At 53.5% G+C, this 16,961-nt stretch overlaps 1 protein-coding gene and 1 pseudogene across 4 annotated transcripts in view; one reads left to right on the top strand and one right to left on the bottom strand.

The window, feature by feature from the left end:
• The window catches only part of BMP1 (bone morphogenetic protein 1), a 41,814-nt gene that overhangs the window by 7,279 nt on the left and 17,574 nt on the right, over positions 1-16,961 (bottom strand). For 2 of the 3 annotated variants that reach the window (XM_003793980.3, XM_012807725.2), the window contains 8 exons: positions 10,252-10,354; positions 8,548-8,664; positions 8,155-8,300; positions 7,821-8,016; positions 7,098-7,223; positions 5,998-6,158; positions 5,450-5,630; positions 1,561-1,686 (listed from right to left, as the gene is read on the bottom strand). In XM_003793980.3, coding sequence (XP_003794028.1) covers positions 1,561-1,686; positions 5,450-5,630; positions 5,998-6,158; positions 7,098-7,223; positions 7,821-8,016; positions 8,155-8,300; positions 8,548-8,664; positions 10,252-10,354 — 1,156 coding nt within the window. Of the gene's footprint in view, positions 1-1,560; positions 1,687-2,021; positions 2,380-5,449; positions 5,631-5,997; positions 6,159-7,097; positions 7,224-7,820; positions 8,017-8,154; positions 8,301-8,547; positions 8,665-10,251; positions 10,355-16,961 lie in introns of those variants that run through there. The other variant, XM_012807726.2, reaches the window with a different exon arrangement.
• The window catches only part of LOC111726649, a 2,900-nt pseudogene continuing 371 nt past the window's right edge, over positions 14,433-16,961 (top strand). Inside the window, exons 1-3 of the transcript XR_002774375.1 lie at positions 14,433-14,437; positions 14,622-14,624; positions 16,723-16,961. The exon at positions 16,723-16,961 is cut by the window's right edge and continues 371 nt beyond it. The product of XR_002774375.1 is annotated as a 60S ribosomal protein L29 pseudogene (transcript). The remainder of the gene's footprint in view (positions 14,438-14,621; positions 14,625-16,722) is intronic.

Raw genomic sequence — 16,961 nt, forward strand, 5'->3', positions numbered from 1 at the left:
AAAAAAAAAAAAAAAAAAAAGAAGATGGACAGATGGACAGGCCATCTTTGCAGGAAGTTTAACCTCTGTCCTCCTGGCTATCTTGTGGATGCTGCTCTTTCTCAAGAGTACAGAGACAGAATGCAGTTCAGACAACACCTGAGTCAGGACACCTGTTGGGCTGGAGGCCCTCACTATCCACTGGCTCACTGCTGAGTGCTTCATCTGTTTATTCTGCTCAGCAGCTCACCCATTTATATCTGGCTTGTCCACCTGATCGTGGTGAAAAGAGTCGCTTGCCAACCACTGTGCTAAGTGCTCATGCAGGGATCCTCAAACTTTTTAAACAGGGGGCCAGTTCACCATCCCTCAAACTGTTGGAGGGCCGGACTGTGGGCCCTGGGACCAGGTGGCTGCTAAGCAGGACAGGCAGCAGTGGCAAAAACACCCGGCGGGCCTGATAAATGTCCTAGGCGGGTCGCATGTGGCCTGCGGGCCGTAGTTTGAGGACCCCTGGCTCAGAGCTTAGTGCCCTAAAAAAGTTGTTTTTTTTTTCTAGTCATCCCCTGGATGAGGAAACTGCAAAGTTCAGAGAGGTTAAGGGACTCACCAAAGTCACACAGACATTCTGTAGTAGTGCCAAGTCTGTGTTGCGCGGCTGGGATTGTGTGTGTCCAGCAGGCAGAGGCCATGATGAAATTACTGACCTGGAGCAGGTCTGTACTGCATCATGTCCAAAGAGGTATTGGTGATAACAGTGGTGGCATAAGAGCTATTATTAAGTACGTGCAGGGCTTCAGTAAAAGGAAGGTAGTGGCCTTGCTCTAGGGATCCCCAGGGATCAAAAGTCTGATGTGAAGTCATGTCTATAAGCCAGGCATTGCTTGGACCACTTCACAGTGCCCCAATACCCCTGAGAGATAGGTATTAGTATTACCTACATTTTACGCAGGAACACACTGAGGCATGGGGAGGGCAAGCCATTACTCAAGGGTACACAGCTGACTAAGTGGCAGGGCTGGACCAGGCCAGCTGGCTCCAGAGCCTGTGCTCTGAACCTCTCTTGTCTCTGTGCTGGAGGAGGTCATTACAAAGAGAAAGCCTTGGACATGGGTTTTAAGAAGCACTAACCTGGCTCAGCGCCCATAGCTTAGTGAGTAGGGCGCCAGCCACATATACGGAAGGTGGCAGGTTTGAGCCTGGCCCATGCCTGCTAAACAACAATAACTGTTGCAACCAAAAAATGGCCAGGTGTTGTGGCAGGCACCTGTGGCCCCAGCTACTTGGGAGGTGAGGCAAGAGAATCGCTTGAGCCCTAGAGTTTGAGGTTGCTGTGAGCTGTGATGCCACAGCACTCTACTGGGGTGACATAGTGAGACTCTGTCCCAAAAAAAAAGCAGCACTAATCACCTGAAGAAGAGACTGGAAATGTGAGTGCCTGTATTCCTAATGCTCTTACTCTGATATTTTGGGAGAGGCAGGGAGATCTGTGCACCATCTGGAGGTGAATTGAGGGGACCTAGAGGCCCCTGAGCTCCCTGGGCTTCCAGCACTGGCCCTTCCAGCCCGGACACTCCTCACCTTCCTTGCAATCATGCTTGTTGTCGTGGAGCACGAAGCCACTGCGGCACTGGCACTCGTAGCTGCCGAACGTGTTGACGCAGTCTTGCTGGCAGCCACCGTTATCCTTGGAGCACTCATCCTTGTCTGTAGGGGAGCAAACAAGGGCAGGCCAGGTCTGTGTGAGGTCTGGTCGCCCCAGGGGATCAGAGGCCTGGCTAGGCTTCCCCCCACCAGGAGAGAGCAGCAGCCAGCCAGAGCCGGCCAGGCCGGGCGGGGACTGGGCGGCCAAGGCACTGAGGGGTCCTCAGGGCACTGCGTCAAGTGGAACCAGCTGAGCGGGGCCCAGCTGCAGGAGAGAAAGGAGCAGTGGGGTGGAGGAGGGCTGGGAGTCCACACTGGACCAGCTTGGGAACCCCCTACCATTACCTGCTTACTGGACAGATGGACAAGTGGAAAAACAGACACACGGACAAGCAGACTGCAAGAGAAAGGAGCAGGACACAGGGGTCCCTCTTTTACTTCACAACAGGAAATGTCACAGACACCATCAAAATGGGGGGGCACAGGGAAGATCCCCCTGTCCGCGTGCAGAGGGGCAGGGGGAATGGAGAGCACCAGTTCTGTCCGGCCAGAGGGAGGCAGGCCGGGGTGGCAGAGTGGAGGCAGGGGCTGGGGGGCACCAAAGCCCCCATCCCATTCCGTCCAAGGTGAGGTTCCTGAGTAACAAAGGGTCCGGGAGGCCTGGCAGGCCTCACTGGGGGGTCCGGTTTCTTTTCTGCACTCGGAATTTGAGCTGGTGGGGGCGTCCCCGAGGGGGCTGCAGAGCTGGCCTCTTTTCTGAAACGAGAGAGAGAAGGAGAAAAGGGACCGAGGAGTGGGGGTGGAGGGCAGGGACCAAGGACAGACAGCTGTGAAAACCAGACCCAGGGCCTCCAAGGCAAGTCTGTGGGGCAGAGGAGAGGGGCAGGGGGACACACATGCAGGGCCATGTCTGGGTGCAGCCAGAGCACGGAGGGCTGGGTTAGCAGTGGGGGAAGCACAGCGACAGGGACAGAGATAGAACCTATGGCAGGGAGAAGGTCTAGAGTGACGTATGGGCCAGGTATGTGGCAGGCGCAGCATCGAGGAAGGAGAGAAATAGGGAGCAATCGTGGAGAGGGCTCCGGGAAAGCTCTGCTCTGGCGGCTGCGTCTACAGAATGTGTTAGACACAGATACACACACACACACACTCACACCTGCAGACACAACCCTGTGCGTGGATGTTCCGTCGCCCAAACATGTAACACAGACATTGACCCAGTCACACACACGTGCATGTGGTACACACCACCCACACATGCACAGACCTACATACAAATGTGGATACACACACAGCTAAGTACACACACGTGACCACCTTTCCCCCGGCCTGTGTGGAGGTGCATACCAGAGACACACCGTGTCCTCCCATACAAGTGAGGGAACAGGCACAGATACAAACATGGAGATAGGCCCGGACACACACGGGAACTTGGGCACACACAGATGAATGACACTTATAAAGGCAGACCTGCACATGCACTCACATAACATACAGGTGTGCACTGACTCACAGAAGCAACCGATGTGTATGCCACAGACACACACTCTCAGGTCTGTCTGGGGTCATTTGGGAAATGGTGTGCCTGGCATAGAGCCAGGCATTCAGGGCGAGTGTATGGATTGCAGTGGACACCCAGAATTTTAGAGCTGAACCAGGAAGTAGATGTCTGCTGAAATTCTCCTATGCCTAGTGTCCGTCAGAAGGACCCAAGGGCTGGTGCACTGGTTCCCAGAGGACCCAGCTTCTCCTCTAGACTCCCCTGGCCCCCAGGGTAGAGATCCTAAATCCCTCCCAAGTCCCCCCCATCTGAGGGGGCCTGATCAAGGGCATCCTGATCAAGGAATTTGGGGTGATGGGGTCCCGGCTGACAGCTGTGCTAGGAGCTCCAGGGGCCCAGATCACAGACTGAGCAAAAACTTCCCTGATGTGTTCTGATCCCTACTCCATCTTCATGTTTGTACCCCAATCCCTGGTCCCATGCCTGGCACATAGTACTGGTAAAATAACCACTTGCCCAATGAATGAATGAACAGGTTAAGTGAATGGCTGAATGAATGAGGGGAGGTGGAGGTGAATCCTCAGGAAGGCTGGTTCAGCATCTGGGGGCAGGTATGGGCAGCCTCCCCTCAGAGCCAGGGGAGCAGGCTGCAAGAGGGGCAGGGTGGGGAGGTGGCATGGGCCCAGGCAAGGAGATGGCACTCACCCTACAGTGCCCAAATGCCCCGGAAGGTGGCTGGGGTCAGACTGGAAGTCTTCAGGCTCTTCTTCTTGGCTTAAGGTCTCTTCGATGGGTGTCCCAAAAGTCCAAACAGCCCCCCTCCTGGGGGGGGCCTGGGTCAGCTGCCCCAGGCCCTGAGGGCTCAACCAGGATGCCCACTGGCAGGGGTCCTCTGCAGGTTTCTTATGCGGCGGAGCAATGTGTGTGCGCACATGTGTGGTGTGCATGTGTGTGTGTATCTGTGCAGGGCTGGGGGGGTGGGCACAGTGCTATGCAGAGGGTGGGGGAGGAAGGCGGTAACTTCAGGCCTGACAGCTGTGAGTGCCAGTCCCCTGCCTCCTCCAAGACTGGAGCAACAGAAGGGCAAGAAGAGACGAGAGTAAGCAGGTAATGGTTTCCCTGGGGGCAGAGCCCACTCCTGAACAGGTGTTATATTCCCTCGGCCCTCTGGTGAGCACCTCCTGGGAATCCCAGGTGGCACAGGGAAGAAAGGGATTGGTGTTGCAGGGGGCGGTCTCAGCAAGCCGTGGCCAGGGGCTGCAGGCACTTTAAGCAGAGCAGGGTGGCTGGCAGTGCCAAGCGGGGGACCAGTGCACAGGGGCAGGTGCACGCATCCAGGTGGGGCAGGCAGGGTGCAGGGTGGCCGCATGGGGGGCTTGAGGATGCAGGAGCCTGGGCGAAGGAGGGGAAAAGGAAGGCAGCGTGGACTCGGCCATGGGCATCCTGCCTTCCTGCCCACCCCTGTCTGGCCTGCCAGGCATGATGGGGTGAGGAGCCCTGGGCTGCTCCTCCATGATACCACTTGCTCTGGCCAGCCTGCTGATCCCTGGCTCTCTCCTACTATACTTTATTCCATGGAGCTCCTGCCACCTCTGGAGGACCACTAGTCACCTATGGCCTTATCCCAGGGTGAAGGACTCAGGGGAGAGGTCTCCTGGGCTCAGAGAGGCTGGGCAGGGGACTATTTGCTGCCACTTAGTCTATCCGAAGATAAGGCCATCCAAGCATCAGATGAGGCCAAGGAAGCCCAAGCCTTGCATGGGGTAGTTCTCAATTCACATATACTAACAGGGTCTGAGACCCATGCCTGTGGTCAAGGGGGCATCCAGAGGTTTTGATATAGAAGGAGGGGTGTGGCTCATGTTTCTGGAGGCCCTGCCAAGAGCCTGTGTGGCTTGTGCAGGATCTTATGAGAAGTCCAGTCACTGCCAGAGAATCAGTCCCATATGGTCCAAGGCAAACACCCTCCTCTCCATCCACTCCAGGTTCTCAGCCAAACTGAGTTCCCTGTTCTCAGGACCTTCCCTCTCTCCAGCCTTGGCTGGTGTGGATCCTTACCCCTGGACCCCCCTCTCCTTCACATCTGTATGCTTATGTCTGCCCATCCTCAGGCCCCGGGCCATTATTTCCCTGAGGGCTCAAGAATAATGGGGGTCAGATGCTGGAGGGGCTGGCCTATAGGAGGGGGCCATTGGGGAGGCAGGGGGCAGACTCTGGATGCCAGGCACCATAGAGGATTGGGGAGTACCAGGTGCAGGAGCGGGCAGAGGGGAGCCCTGTCCTTTGAGGGGAGGCAGGGCTGGGAGCTGGGGAGTCTAGGATTACCTGAAAAGAAGTGGGCCTTGAAGCCCTTTTTGGACACGGTGTTGTCAGATTTGAACTCCACACGCATGTTGTTGTACTGGGAGGTGATGACTTCGGGCTTCTCGGAGCCACAGAACTTGCCGTGCAGCTTGGAGTCAGCAGTGAGTCCACTACGCACCTCCACGAAGTCGTACTTGCACACCTGCAGAGAGCCCAGCTCTGGGACTGCTTCCTGCAGGAAGTACCACCCCAACGCCACCCAGGGAGCTCTCTGCCTGCATCTTTCAGCCTCTGCTCCCCACATCGGAGCCTCCTGTGGTCCCTGTGCACGTCCAAGCCTGCCCCACACTATCCCTCACTGCCCAGGCCTTCACCCCACTTGCCATAAGGCCCCTGGCCTCCATGGCCCTGCCCCTGAGCCTGCTGTGCTTCCCTGAATTGGGAGCAGTCTCTCCTCTGACATCCACAGAGCATTTCCACCTGAACCTCTCTCGGAGGGTAGGAAGCACCCAGGCTGAGTACCTGTGCCTCACATTTTTGTACCCCTCCTCATCCCTGGTGGCACTTACATCATTGCCCTCAGTCTCGAAGAAGTCGAACTGCAGGGAGATTCGGTACTGGGTGGGGGCCACCAGCTGCCAGATGCAGTTTTTGTTGGGGGGGTACTCCTTGGGCCAACCGGGGCTGGTGATGGATCCATTGAGCTTGGTGAGGAATCCGCCACAGGCAGCTAGGGGGACAAGAGAAGTGGCATCATCTATAGGGTGATGGTGGGGGTCCCTGCTGGGGTAGGGCTGGTGCTATAGTGGGGTGCAATAAGCAGGGGATAGGAGTCTATGGATTCCCACAGCCCAGCAGCCTGTGTCTTGTCCCCATGGGACAGACAGGTAGGAGGCAAGTTGAGCTACAGTCTTCAGAAGTGAGCCTATAGGGCAGTCCTAGCACACACGGGAACTGGTGCAGCTCAGGGGTGCAGTAAGATGGACACAGCAAACTGGAGCCACTAGCCTGGGAGTGCTGTCACCAGCATCTCCGCAGCATACACACAGAGGCTGAAACTCAGTGCCTGTCCAAGAACAGCGGTTTCCAAATTGTGGATCAAAACTCTTTTTTTTTTTTTTTGAGACGGAGCCTCAAGCTATCCCCCTGGGTAGAGTGCCATGGCATCACACTCACTGCAACCTCCACCTCCTGCGCTCAAGCGAGTCTCCTGCCTCAGCCTCCCAAGTAGCTGGGACTACAGGCGCCCACCACAACGCCGGGCCATTTTTTGGTTGCAGCCATCATTGTTGTTTGGCGGGCCCGGGCTAGGGATTCGAACCCGCCACCTTAGGTGTATGTGGCTGGCACCTTAGCTGCTTGAGCCACAGGCGCCGAGCCGAGGATCAAAACTTTTTAGTGAGTGGTGACATCAATTAGCAGGTCAAGATCAGCATTTACAAACCATGAATAAGAATGAAAAGAAACAGAATCCCAGGCCAGAGTGCATTACTCTTGGTCACAGTGTACTTTCAAAGGGTGGATGTAAAATGCATTTCTCATCCTTGAGTTATGAGGAGTACCAGGGTATCCTTCCAGCTTTCTGAGGAAGGGATCTGTCCTGGGGCATGAGAAATTGCACCTGGAGGGCTGGGGAGAGAACAGGGTCAGAGACAGTCTGGGCACTCACCCTCGCAGCGACGCTTGTCTGGGGCCAGCTCGTACCCAGGGTCACAGCTGCACTTGTAGCTGCCCAGGGTGTTGAGGCACCGCTGCTCACAGCCCCCACGGTTAGGCCGAGAGCACTCATCCACCTCTGCATTGGGAGAAAAGGGTATCACAGATTCTAGGCCAGGGCATGGGTCCCTCTTCCTGCCTCTGCTTGCAGGTCAAGTCCAGGGTCCCTTGGGTTTCCTACAACCACCCCTCACCCCATTACAGGTGGGGCAGTTGCAGTGAGCCCCACTTGTCTACTCCAAGGTGGCTCAGAACCCCATAGCAGACCCTATAAAGCCTTCTTTCTGACCACACAGGCTGGCTGGGCCACCACTGTTTCCTGGTGCCTCTCGTGTGCCCTTCCTCTCTAAGGACCCTCCTTTCATTTCTCCTTCAATCTGCACACACAGCCTGTGATGGAGGAACTGTCACTGTGCCCATTTTGCAGATGAGGAACCGAGGCTCAGAGAGGAGGTCCGGCCCAAGGTACACATGCCACCTTGCTTCCTCCCTGAGCTGCTGTGGCACATCTTGCCTCTACTCATTGGATGACCTCTTCTCCCCAGCTAGCCCTGACCAGACCCAGGGCAGGCCCCAAGGTCTCAATGGCACCTGTGTGCCTCACTGAATGGTGAAGGAGTGGGTGAAGAAGGCATGGAGGAGGACTGGCCGTGAGGGCGGGTAGGGGAGGAGGCACCTTTGAAAAAGTTGACAGCAAACCCAGCTTTGTTAATGGACCCGTCAGAGACGAACTTGAGCCAGAGGCGGCTGGATGTGCTCTTGATGTCGTCAGGCTTCTCATAGCCACAGTAGCGGCCGATGAGGGTGCTACTCTCGCTGTGCCCATCTCGCACCTCCAGGTAGTCGTAGGCACAGCTGTCATGGCGCTCGATCTGGGGGTCAGGGCTTGTTCAGTGGAAGGGGCTCTGGCTGCCAGGGACCCACCCCTGGGGGCTCTGCAGAGAGGGCATGTCCCAGGGTGGCAACGGTATGGGAGACTCAAGTGTTGGGGCACAGGGTCTCTGATCTACCTCAAAGGACTGGAACGTGAGGCCCACGTGGAAGCCCTCAGACACCTGGATCCGCCAGATGCAGACTTTGCTGGGCCGGTAATCATCTGGGTAGTTGGGTGACTGAATGTGGCCATTGTCTTTTTTCACATCACCCCCGCAGATGGCTTTGGAGACACAGGGTGAGGTAGGAAGGGCTTGGTCAGCATGCTCTGCCCTGATTTTGAGGGTACCCCACTCCTCCAGCCCTTCCTACGTGCCTCCCACTCTTGGTTCCCAGTGCCCTTACCCCAGCCCCAGCCAATCCCATGCTCTCTCTGCTTCTTCTCTGGGGACTCACAACCCTGCCCCTCAGGTGTGTTCTAGGATGCCCAGGGATCTCATGGCTGACTCCCCCTGCCCCTTCCTTAGTACCTTCATAGACTGCAAAGAAGCCCTTTCCAACCCAGTTGCTGCTGCTGCGGAATTCAACCCAGAGGCGGCTGTCAGTAGAGACGATAGGCTCAGGGAGTTTGCCCCCGCAGAACCGGCCTGCATAGACAGTGTAGATGGAGCAGCCATGAGCCAGGAGCCAGTTCCTGCCAGAAGCTCCACCTCCCCAGGAGAGTCAAGGGCTTAGCCCTGATCGGCACACGGTCCTAAGATACCCTCCAGCTGGCTTCCATCTGGTCCAAGGTCCAATTTGGCTCTGAAGAGCCAGACACCACTTGAGGGACAGAACATGAGTCTGTTTCTAGGAGGAAAGGTGGATCCTCATATATCTGACCATACACATCCTTTATTTACCTAAAAGTATACTGCCATCATTTGGTCTCCACGCAAAGAAGTAATAATTAGAAATAAACAACAGCTTTCTTTGCACGTTACAAACTGCTCTCACAGACACGTTCTTATTTGCTGAAAGGCTGGAGATGCCCCAGGATCCCAAATAAATCACCAAATCTGGGGAATGGATGTGAAAATGTCCCCTTTGACAGAGGCTTTTGGCTAAGAGTTTCCTGAAGGGATTGGAAATAAGTAAAAAACTCAAATCCCCCAAATCCCTGTTAGTGATACTTGAAGTTATTTGTATATTGGTATATATATAATTCACATTAAAGTTAACAGTTTGATAAATTACACACACAGTGCACTGAAAAGGGGGAGGAAACGTCCCTTTTGAAATAAAAAACCAACAAGAGTCAACACAAGAGGGTGAGGCTGGCCATCTGTGGAATTCTTTGTAGTCAAGAATCGACTCGGGATGATTTGTGTGTTCCTAATAAGGTTGGGTGTTTCCCAACTTTCAGCTAAGGGACAGAGGGTGCTGGCCTAGGAATGTAAGTTATGAAAAAGCAACTGCAATCTTGGAAACACTAACACGTCTGCAGGAGGAAGTGTTGTAATGACAGCTGCTCTGAGTGACTAAAAAGAAATGTTCAAATATCAGAAACCAGGGGGAAACAGAAGGTTAGCGAGAATTTGGGGGTTGCTTTAGGCACAGGCTGTGGAGTTGAAGAACAGTCCTGGACGCCTTCGGATTGTGTCTAGCTCAGAGAGATTCATAGAGCTCCTTGGGAGGGATGCAAATACCTTCTAGGAACACCTGCCTCCCTCTGCCCTAATTCCAGGTTCATTAAAGTGCCTTCTGTTCTGAAGTTTTGACCCATTTATTTATCTCCCACTGACTCAGCCCCCGCACTCCCCACTACCAGGGACAAAGTATCCTGTGCGGACAAGGTCGGGCTGCTGTGCAGGTATGTGGCCCTCTGTGGTGAGTTAAGACAAGGGCTGGCAGGTTTATAGCGAGTCTCTTTTGAGTCAGGCTGCATTGTGGGTACTAGAAAACCAGGCCTTGCAGGCAGAGAAAATGGCAAGCCTCTGAAATCACCCAGAGAAAAAAGGGAGCCTGGGGCCATGGGGATGCATAGAACGGTCTGTCCAGATTGGGGGAGGGACTTGCCCAAAGTCACACAGCTAGTTAGTGACATGGGCTGACTACCCCAGGATGCCTGGTTCCCACACCAGGATGTGGCCCCTGGCCGGGAGCTGGGCCCTGGAGGAGCACGAAGAGGGTGGTGAGGGTAGTTTGAGAAAGAACCAGGTGCAAAGCAGGCAGGGGTGGGCCAGTGCCCTTACCTCGGAGAGGTGCCTTCCTCCAGAAGCCATCTCTGACCTCCACATAGTCATACCAGCACAGGCGACTACGGTACAGGTCCATGGATGTGAAGTTCAGAATGATCTGGGGTGCAGGATAGAAGAAGAGGGTCATGCCGTGCCAGTTTCTGCCAGCCCCACCACCACTGGCTCCCTTTATGTCAGGCAGGTTGCCATGTAAGAGTTAGGGGGTCCCAAGAAGAAGCTCCTCACCCAGCCTTTCTCCGCAGCTGCCTACCAGTTGCGGTCAACATTTCCCCCAATGTTCCCAGGCCAGTCTGCGTGGAAAATGCACAGCCTCTCTGTTCCCCTCATAAAACACACAAGAGCCTGGGGACCCATAGAACCACTCCCCCAGTGAGGGGCCGCTGCTTTGGTTCAAACACCCAGCTCAGCTCTCCTCACTGTCAACTTAAATCCTGCAGACTTAAGTGAGAGGGGACAGGTCTTCCCAGGGTGGCATGACAGCACTGAGGCGTCTGAAATGGGATTGAGGGATCCAAGGAGGAGAGGCAGAGGAAAGAAAGGCCAAGTCCCCGCTAACTGCATATTTACCAAGGGCTGACTGCTGTGGGGATACTAGATCTGAATCCTGTCCCCAGGGAGCTTAGTTGGAGGGATAAGACACACCCAGAAAAACCTCTGACTCTAGGGCGGCGCCTGTGGCTCAGTAGGTAGGGCGCCGGTCCCATATACTGAGGGTGGTGGGTTCAAACCCAGCCCCGGCCAAACTGCAACAAAAAATAGCCAGGCGTTGTGGCAGGCGTCTGTGGTCCCAGCTGAGGCAAGAGAATCGCCTAAGCCCAAGAGCTGGAGGTTGCTGGGAGCTGTGACTCCAAGGCACTCTACCCAGAGTGATAAAGTAAGACTCTGTCTCTATCAAAAAAAAAAAAAAAATCCAGCCACAGTGAATGCCAGGTATCATCTATCCTAAATCTATCCTAAGTACTTGTGTCAGGCTCTCAGCACAGCAAGTGCTCAGGTGAAGCAGGAGGAATGGCTGACACCCTGGTAAGGACCAATTTGCCTCAGCAGATGGGCATTTCAGAGGAGAAAGAGCACACTTCCCAGGGCAGAAATTACTTCCTTGGTAGTTTCCAGAGTAAGCCCAAAGCCTATTGTATATTCAAAGCTCCATCAGAGAGAGGCACCTGTGGCTCAAGGAGTAGGGCGCCGGCCCCATATGCCCAGGGTGGCGGGTTCAAGCCCAGCCCTGGCCAAAAAAGAAAAAAAAGCTCCATCAGAGATCCCAAGGAAGCGTTTTGTGTGGAGACTAGACAGGTAAGGGGTCTCCTGTCCTGTGAAAGTGGGGTCCCCTGCTGGGAAAGGGGACAGGAAGAGAGTTAGAGGCAGACAAAGCAGAGGCCAGGATGAAATAGACTCCAAGGTGGGTGCTGCCAACTGCTGTCTGTAGCCAGGGTCAGAGCTGTGGCTGGTCTAGTTGTTCCTATGGAGCCGGACAGAGTCTCATCACCCCATCTTTTATCTTTTTAGAAAAGGACCAAACGTGTTCCTAGTGGAAGTGGCCAGGGGCAGGCAGGCACATGGCTTCAAAGCAAATTGACAGTCTATCCCTTCAGGCCTCCTTCCACACTGCCTCCACTCTCACCTTGGCTTCTCTGTTGCACTCACCTCAGCGCCTGTACTCAGACAGCTGGAAGTGGCCGGGAGAGAGCTATGTTACCATGCTGCCTTGGACTGCCTTGGACCTGCCTCGTCTCACTGAGAATTCAAGACCATTTGGCTGCACTGGGCACACAGCACTGCCAGGCACACTTCTGCACCCCTCCTCAACCTGCCCCTTTCCTCTGCCCTGTTGGCCGTGGCCCCACCAGCATCTTTTTCTGGAATTAATCCAATGATCCCTGCCTTTGACTCTGCTCCCCACCACAGCAACCAGAGCAGATCTTTTTTTTTTTTTTTTGAGACAGAGTCTTATAATGTTGCCCTCGGTAGAGTGCTAGGGCGTCACAGCTCACAGCAACCTCAAACTCTTGGGTTTGCCAGCCACCCCAGTAGCTGAGACTACAGGTGCCTGCCACAACACCAGGCTTTTTTTTTTAGAGACAAGGTCTCACTTTGGCTAACACTGGTCTAGAACTCCTAAGCTCAGGCAATCCACCCACCTTTGCCTCCCAGAGTGCTAGGATTACAGCCACAACCCAAGCCCAGAGCAGACCTTTCTGGTGTAAATTGGATCACATCTCCCCTCTGCCCCAAAATCCTTTAATGCTCAAAACTCAGAATAATGTCCCAAGTCTTCACCATACCCTCAAAGGCCATTATCATTATCATCTGGCCCCATTATCTCTTGGACCTCACTTCCTATTCTTTCCTCTACTTGGCTTGGGCCACGTGGATTTTGCTGGTTCTCAAATTCACCAAGCCTGTTCCTGGCCCAAGGACTTTGCACTTGCTGCCTTGAAAGCTCTTCCTAGCCCCCGGTCTGGTGTGTTCCCTCACTTCTGCCCATTTCTGCTTCCCAGATCATCTCGCATGGAACAGTACACACCCTCACTGCTGACTTCCTCCCTAACTCTCACCTCCATGGGACCTACTGCGCATTTGTTTACTGTCTCTCTCTTTCCTCACATAAAGCGCACGAGGGCGAGGCTTCTATTTCATTTGCTGTGGAGTCCTCAGCACATGGCATGTAGCAAGTACTTAATTTCTTGAGCAAAATTTTTCTTTTAGAAATCTGCTCTACAGATATACTCATTCAGGTGCATACAGATGGAAGTTTAAAGATATTGAGTATAGCATTTTCGTAATAATGCAACTGTAGGAAAAATCAACATCCACTAATACAGAATTTCAGGGAGCAACTGAATAATTAAATTAAGGGAGATCAAGAGGGAATTCTTTTTTTTGTAGAGACAGTCTCACTTTATTGCCCTCAGTAGAGTGCTGCAGCAGCACACAGCTCACAGCAACCTCCAACTCCTGAGCTTAGGCGACTCTCCTGCCTCAGCCTCCCGAGTAGCTGAGACTATAGGCGCCTGCTGCAATGCCCGGCTATTTATTTGTTGCAGTTTGGCCGGGGCTGGGTCCAAACCTGCCACCCTCGATATATAGGGCTGGTGCCCTGCCCACTGAGCCACAGGCAACACCCATCAAGAGGGAATTCTAAGTAGCCATAAACATGACTGAGACAGGTCTACGTGTGCTGACGCAGAGAATGACCACAATTCACTGTTGTGTGCATGACACGTGGCAGAAGACCACACGTGTGCACGCACAATTCCTCTTTGCCTGGTATGTATATGCATACATACGTACACACATGCTCACATACATTTACACACCTAGAAGGGTCTGGGAGGACACACTAAAGCTGGCATCCTCAAACTACGGCCTGCAGGCCACATGTAGCCTGCCTAGGACATTTATCCGGCCCACTGGGTGTTTTTGTTGCCGCTGCCTGTCCTGCTTAGCAGCCAACTCATCCCGGGCCCGCAGTCCAGCCCTCCAATGGTCTGAGGGACAGTGAACTGGCCCCCTGTTTAAAGTTTGAGGACCCCTGCACTAAAGTATTACCAAGGCCTAGTCCCCTCTGAAGAGTGGGATTTGGAGAAGAATCAAGGGGAGAATATTCACTTTTTAATTTATGTCTTTTTAGATTGTTCAAATACTTGACAACCCACATGATGTCTTTATAACTAATAAACAACAAAAACACTTTTAAAAGAGTTGCTGGATGGGGTGGCGCCTGTGGCTCAAAGGAGTAAGGTGCCGGCCCCATATGCTGGAGGTGGCGGGTTCAAACTCAGCTCCAAAAAACTGCAGAAAAAAAAAAAAGGACTTGCTGGATGGAAGAAGGATGCAGAGGGCTGAGTGAGGACATTCTGGATCCTAAATTTCCACCCTTCACCGATACTTCCCTGGGCCCTGCCAACCAATTCTGCTTGGCAGCTATGCTAAGAATGAGCGCCCACTTTCATCTTCAAAAGCAACCCTGGCTCTGCCCAGGGAGGATGAATTCGACCCACTGACGAAGAAACCACACACCCAGCTGGTGGAACCCAGAAGGGCCCACCCAAGACCTCCTAAGGGGTAGGAGGAACCGGAGGTCACCTCACTCAGAGGAGACCTGTGCTGGCAGTTGGGGCATCTTACAGGGAGGCACAGTGATGGTTATATTGAGACCGGAGGTGTCTAATTAAGAGTTGTGCCGACTTCTGTCATGTGGACACAGCTGTGCTCTGGTGTCAGGGGCACTGCCCTTTGCCAAAGAAAACTTGGCCAGCTCCACCACTTCCTGGCTGGTGACTTTGGGCCTGTGGCTCAGCTTCTTTGAGCCTCTGTGTCTTTGTCTGAAAACTGGAGGTGATCACGATGATTCCACTGGGGAGTTGGTGGGACTAAATGCAACACAGGGTGCAGAGTGTCCCAGTGTGCCTGCGTGTGGGAGATATCCTGAAGGCCTGTTGCATGCACTCCAGGGGAACCTGATAGGACGCCTTGCTTCTCATCCTAGGTGGGAGCCACCCCGTGCCGGCTAAGCACGTTTTCCCTCAGTGACTCATCATCTGCTTCCAGTCTGACCTTGCTCACACTCTGAGTTGCACTGTCAAACTCCTCTGTGCCTTCACTTCCTTATTTGTAAGAGGGTAATGGTAAGAATATCTATCTCACAGGGCTTAGGGGAATCAAATTAATGTGTGCAAAGTTTGTAAAAATTTCTGGCTCACAGCAAGCACTCAATAAATGTTAATTTCATGATTAGATTTGGGTTGGCCAAAGACATCCTAATGCTTAAAATGGTTCAGATCAGAATCCTGGAAGTAGAGGCAGACAGGCTGCCTGGGGAAGATAACCAGGGCCTCCTGGAAGGATGAGCACAGCCAACACTGGGTGATTCCCACAATATGCTAGGAATTACTCTAAGAATATTACGTATATTAACTGGTTTAATCCTATCAACCCCAGGAGGGAGGTACGATCATTAGCTATTGTATAGAGGGGGAACCAAAGGCACAGAGAGGTTAAACAGCTTCCCTGAGACCACATAGCTGGTAAATAGCACAGGAGGCAAACCCAGGTGCTGGCTCTTCAGCCTACACCCCTCGGCTCTACTCTGGGGAACCTCCCTGGGCCTGCCAGCCACTTCTGGTCAGAGCTGTGTTAAGAACACTTTCCCTGTACCCTATGAACCCCATGCTCTTTTGCACCCCAGAAGCAGGGACTTAGGGGAAGGTCCAGCACAGGCTCTTCATAGTTACTGTGGCCTGGCTGGGGCACAGGAGGTGGGAGTCAGGGAAGGCGTTATAGAGGCAGCAGAACTTGGGTTGGACTGGGAAGAGCAGGGAGGCGGCCAGAAGGCAGGGATGGGAATGAGGGTGGATACTGCCAGCTCCAGGAGTTCTTATCTTCTTGGCTCCTCTGCAGTGTGTGATCTGCTGACCGTGATCCCCTGCCCAAAGCATGCTCCTCCTCCTGAAGGCTCTGCTTCGTGGCTAGTCCTCTCTGGACCAGCTGCTAATTATGTGAGTGTGGGCTTGCAGAGAGGTCCCCTGGCTTGTTGGCATGCCCGTGACATGTGTAACTTACAGGTGAGATTTACCTGCCACGCAGATTTCTGACCATAAACTGAGGACTGGAAGCAAGTGAAAAACAACCTCTCCGCTGCGAAAATCGATGCCAAAGTCCATCTGCTAAACCAGGTGGCTTTATTTAAGGTTTACTGTTGAAAGACCATAGACTTTGGAGTCTGAATGCCTGTTTTCATCACTACTACCTGTGTGAACTTGGGCAGATTTTCTTAGGGGCTTTGAGGCTCAACCCTCTCTTCTGTACATTAGGGACAACACCACCTGAGGTGTAAAATCATTGTGGGGAATAAGGACATCATAGGTGTAAAGAGGCCTAACAACAGAGTGGCCGTTATCATTCTGTGACACCAGCCTCTTCGGACTCCCTGATTCCCCAGGCCTTCCAAAGTTTATCTTGTCTGAGATTCATTTACAACTCTACAGCTTCAGCCAGGACCACGGACAGTTTTTACTTTACAGATCACTACAACCATGCATTGATTAACCTGGAACTTTCATCCCTACCCCACTTTCTCTCCCTGCAGCTCCAGGCAGAACTCAGAAAAAGGCTGGGAGTTTTCTGGGAATGATGTGAGGAGAGAGTCCAAGGCACAGAGAGGCTCCTGGGGTAAGGCCATGTGTCTGCTAGAGAGATGAGGGCCAGCCTGTGTCAGCCAGGAACAGCAGGAAGGACACCAACCCTGACCAAGTTGCCATATTTCTGCCAGCTGAGTAAAACTCCTGAACAGGGGAGAAGGCAGCACTGCTCCTGGCTCTGTGCTCCTCGGGTCTAGCAACCTTCTTGTGCATCTGGACATCCTCAGTGCCTGACCCAGGGCCGGGCACACAGTAGGCATGTAGGTTTGCTGAAGAGCACTCAAATAATTGTTGAAATGCAATAGGGCGGTAGGCGCTGAGGCAGTCGCGGGTCGCGGTGCAGACATGGCCAAGTCCAAGAACCACACCACACACAACCAGTCCAGAAAGTGGAACAGAAATGGCATCAAGAAACCCCGATCGCAAAGATATGAATCTCTTAAGGGGGTAGATCCCAAGTTCCTGAGGAACATGCGCTTTGCCAAGAAGCACAACAAGAAGGGCCTGAAGAAGATGCAGGCCAACAATGCCAAGGCTGTGAGTGCACGTGCTGAAGCTATCAAG

The sequence above is a fragment of the Otolemur garnettii genome, unplaced genomic scaffold, assembly GCF_000181295.1.
Source record: "Otolemur garnettii isolate 467f Iridium unplaced genomic scaffold, OtoGar3 scaffold00074, whole genome shotgun sequence".
In the NCBI taxonomy this organism is placed as follows: domain Eukaryota; kingdom Metazoa; phylum Chordata; class Mammalia; order Primates; family Galagidae; genus Otolemur; species Otolemur garnettii.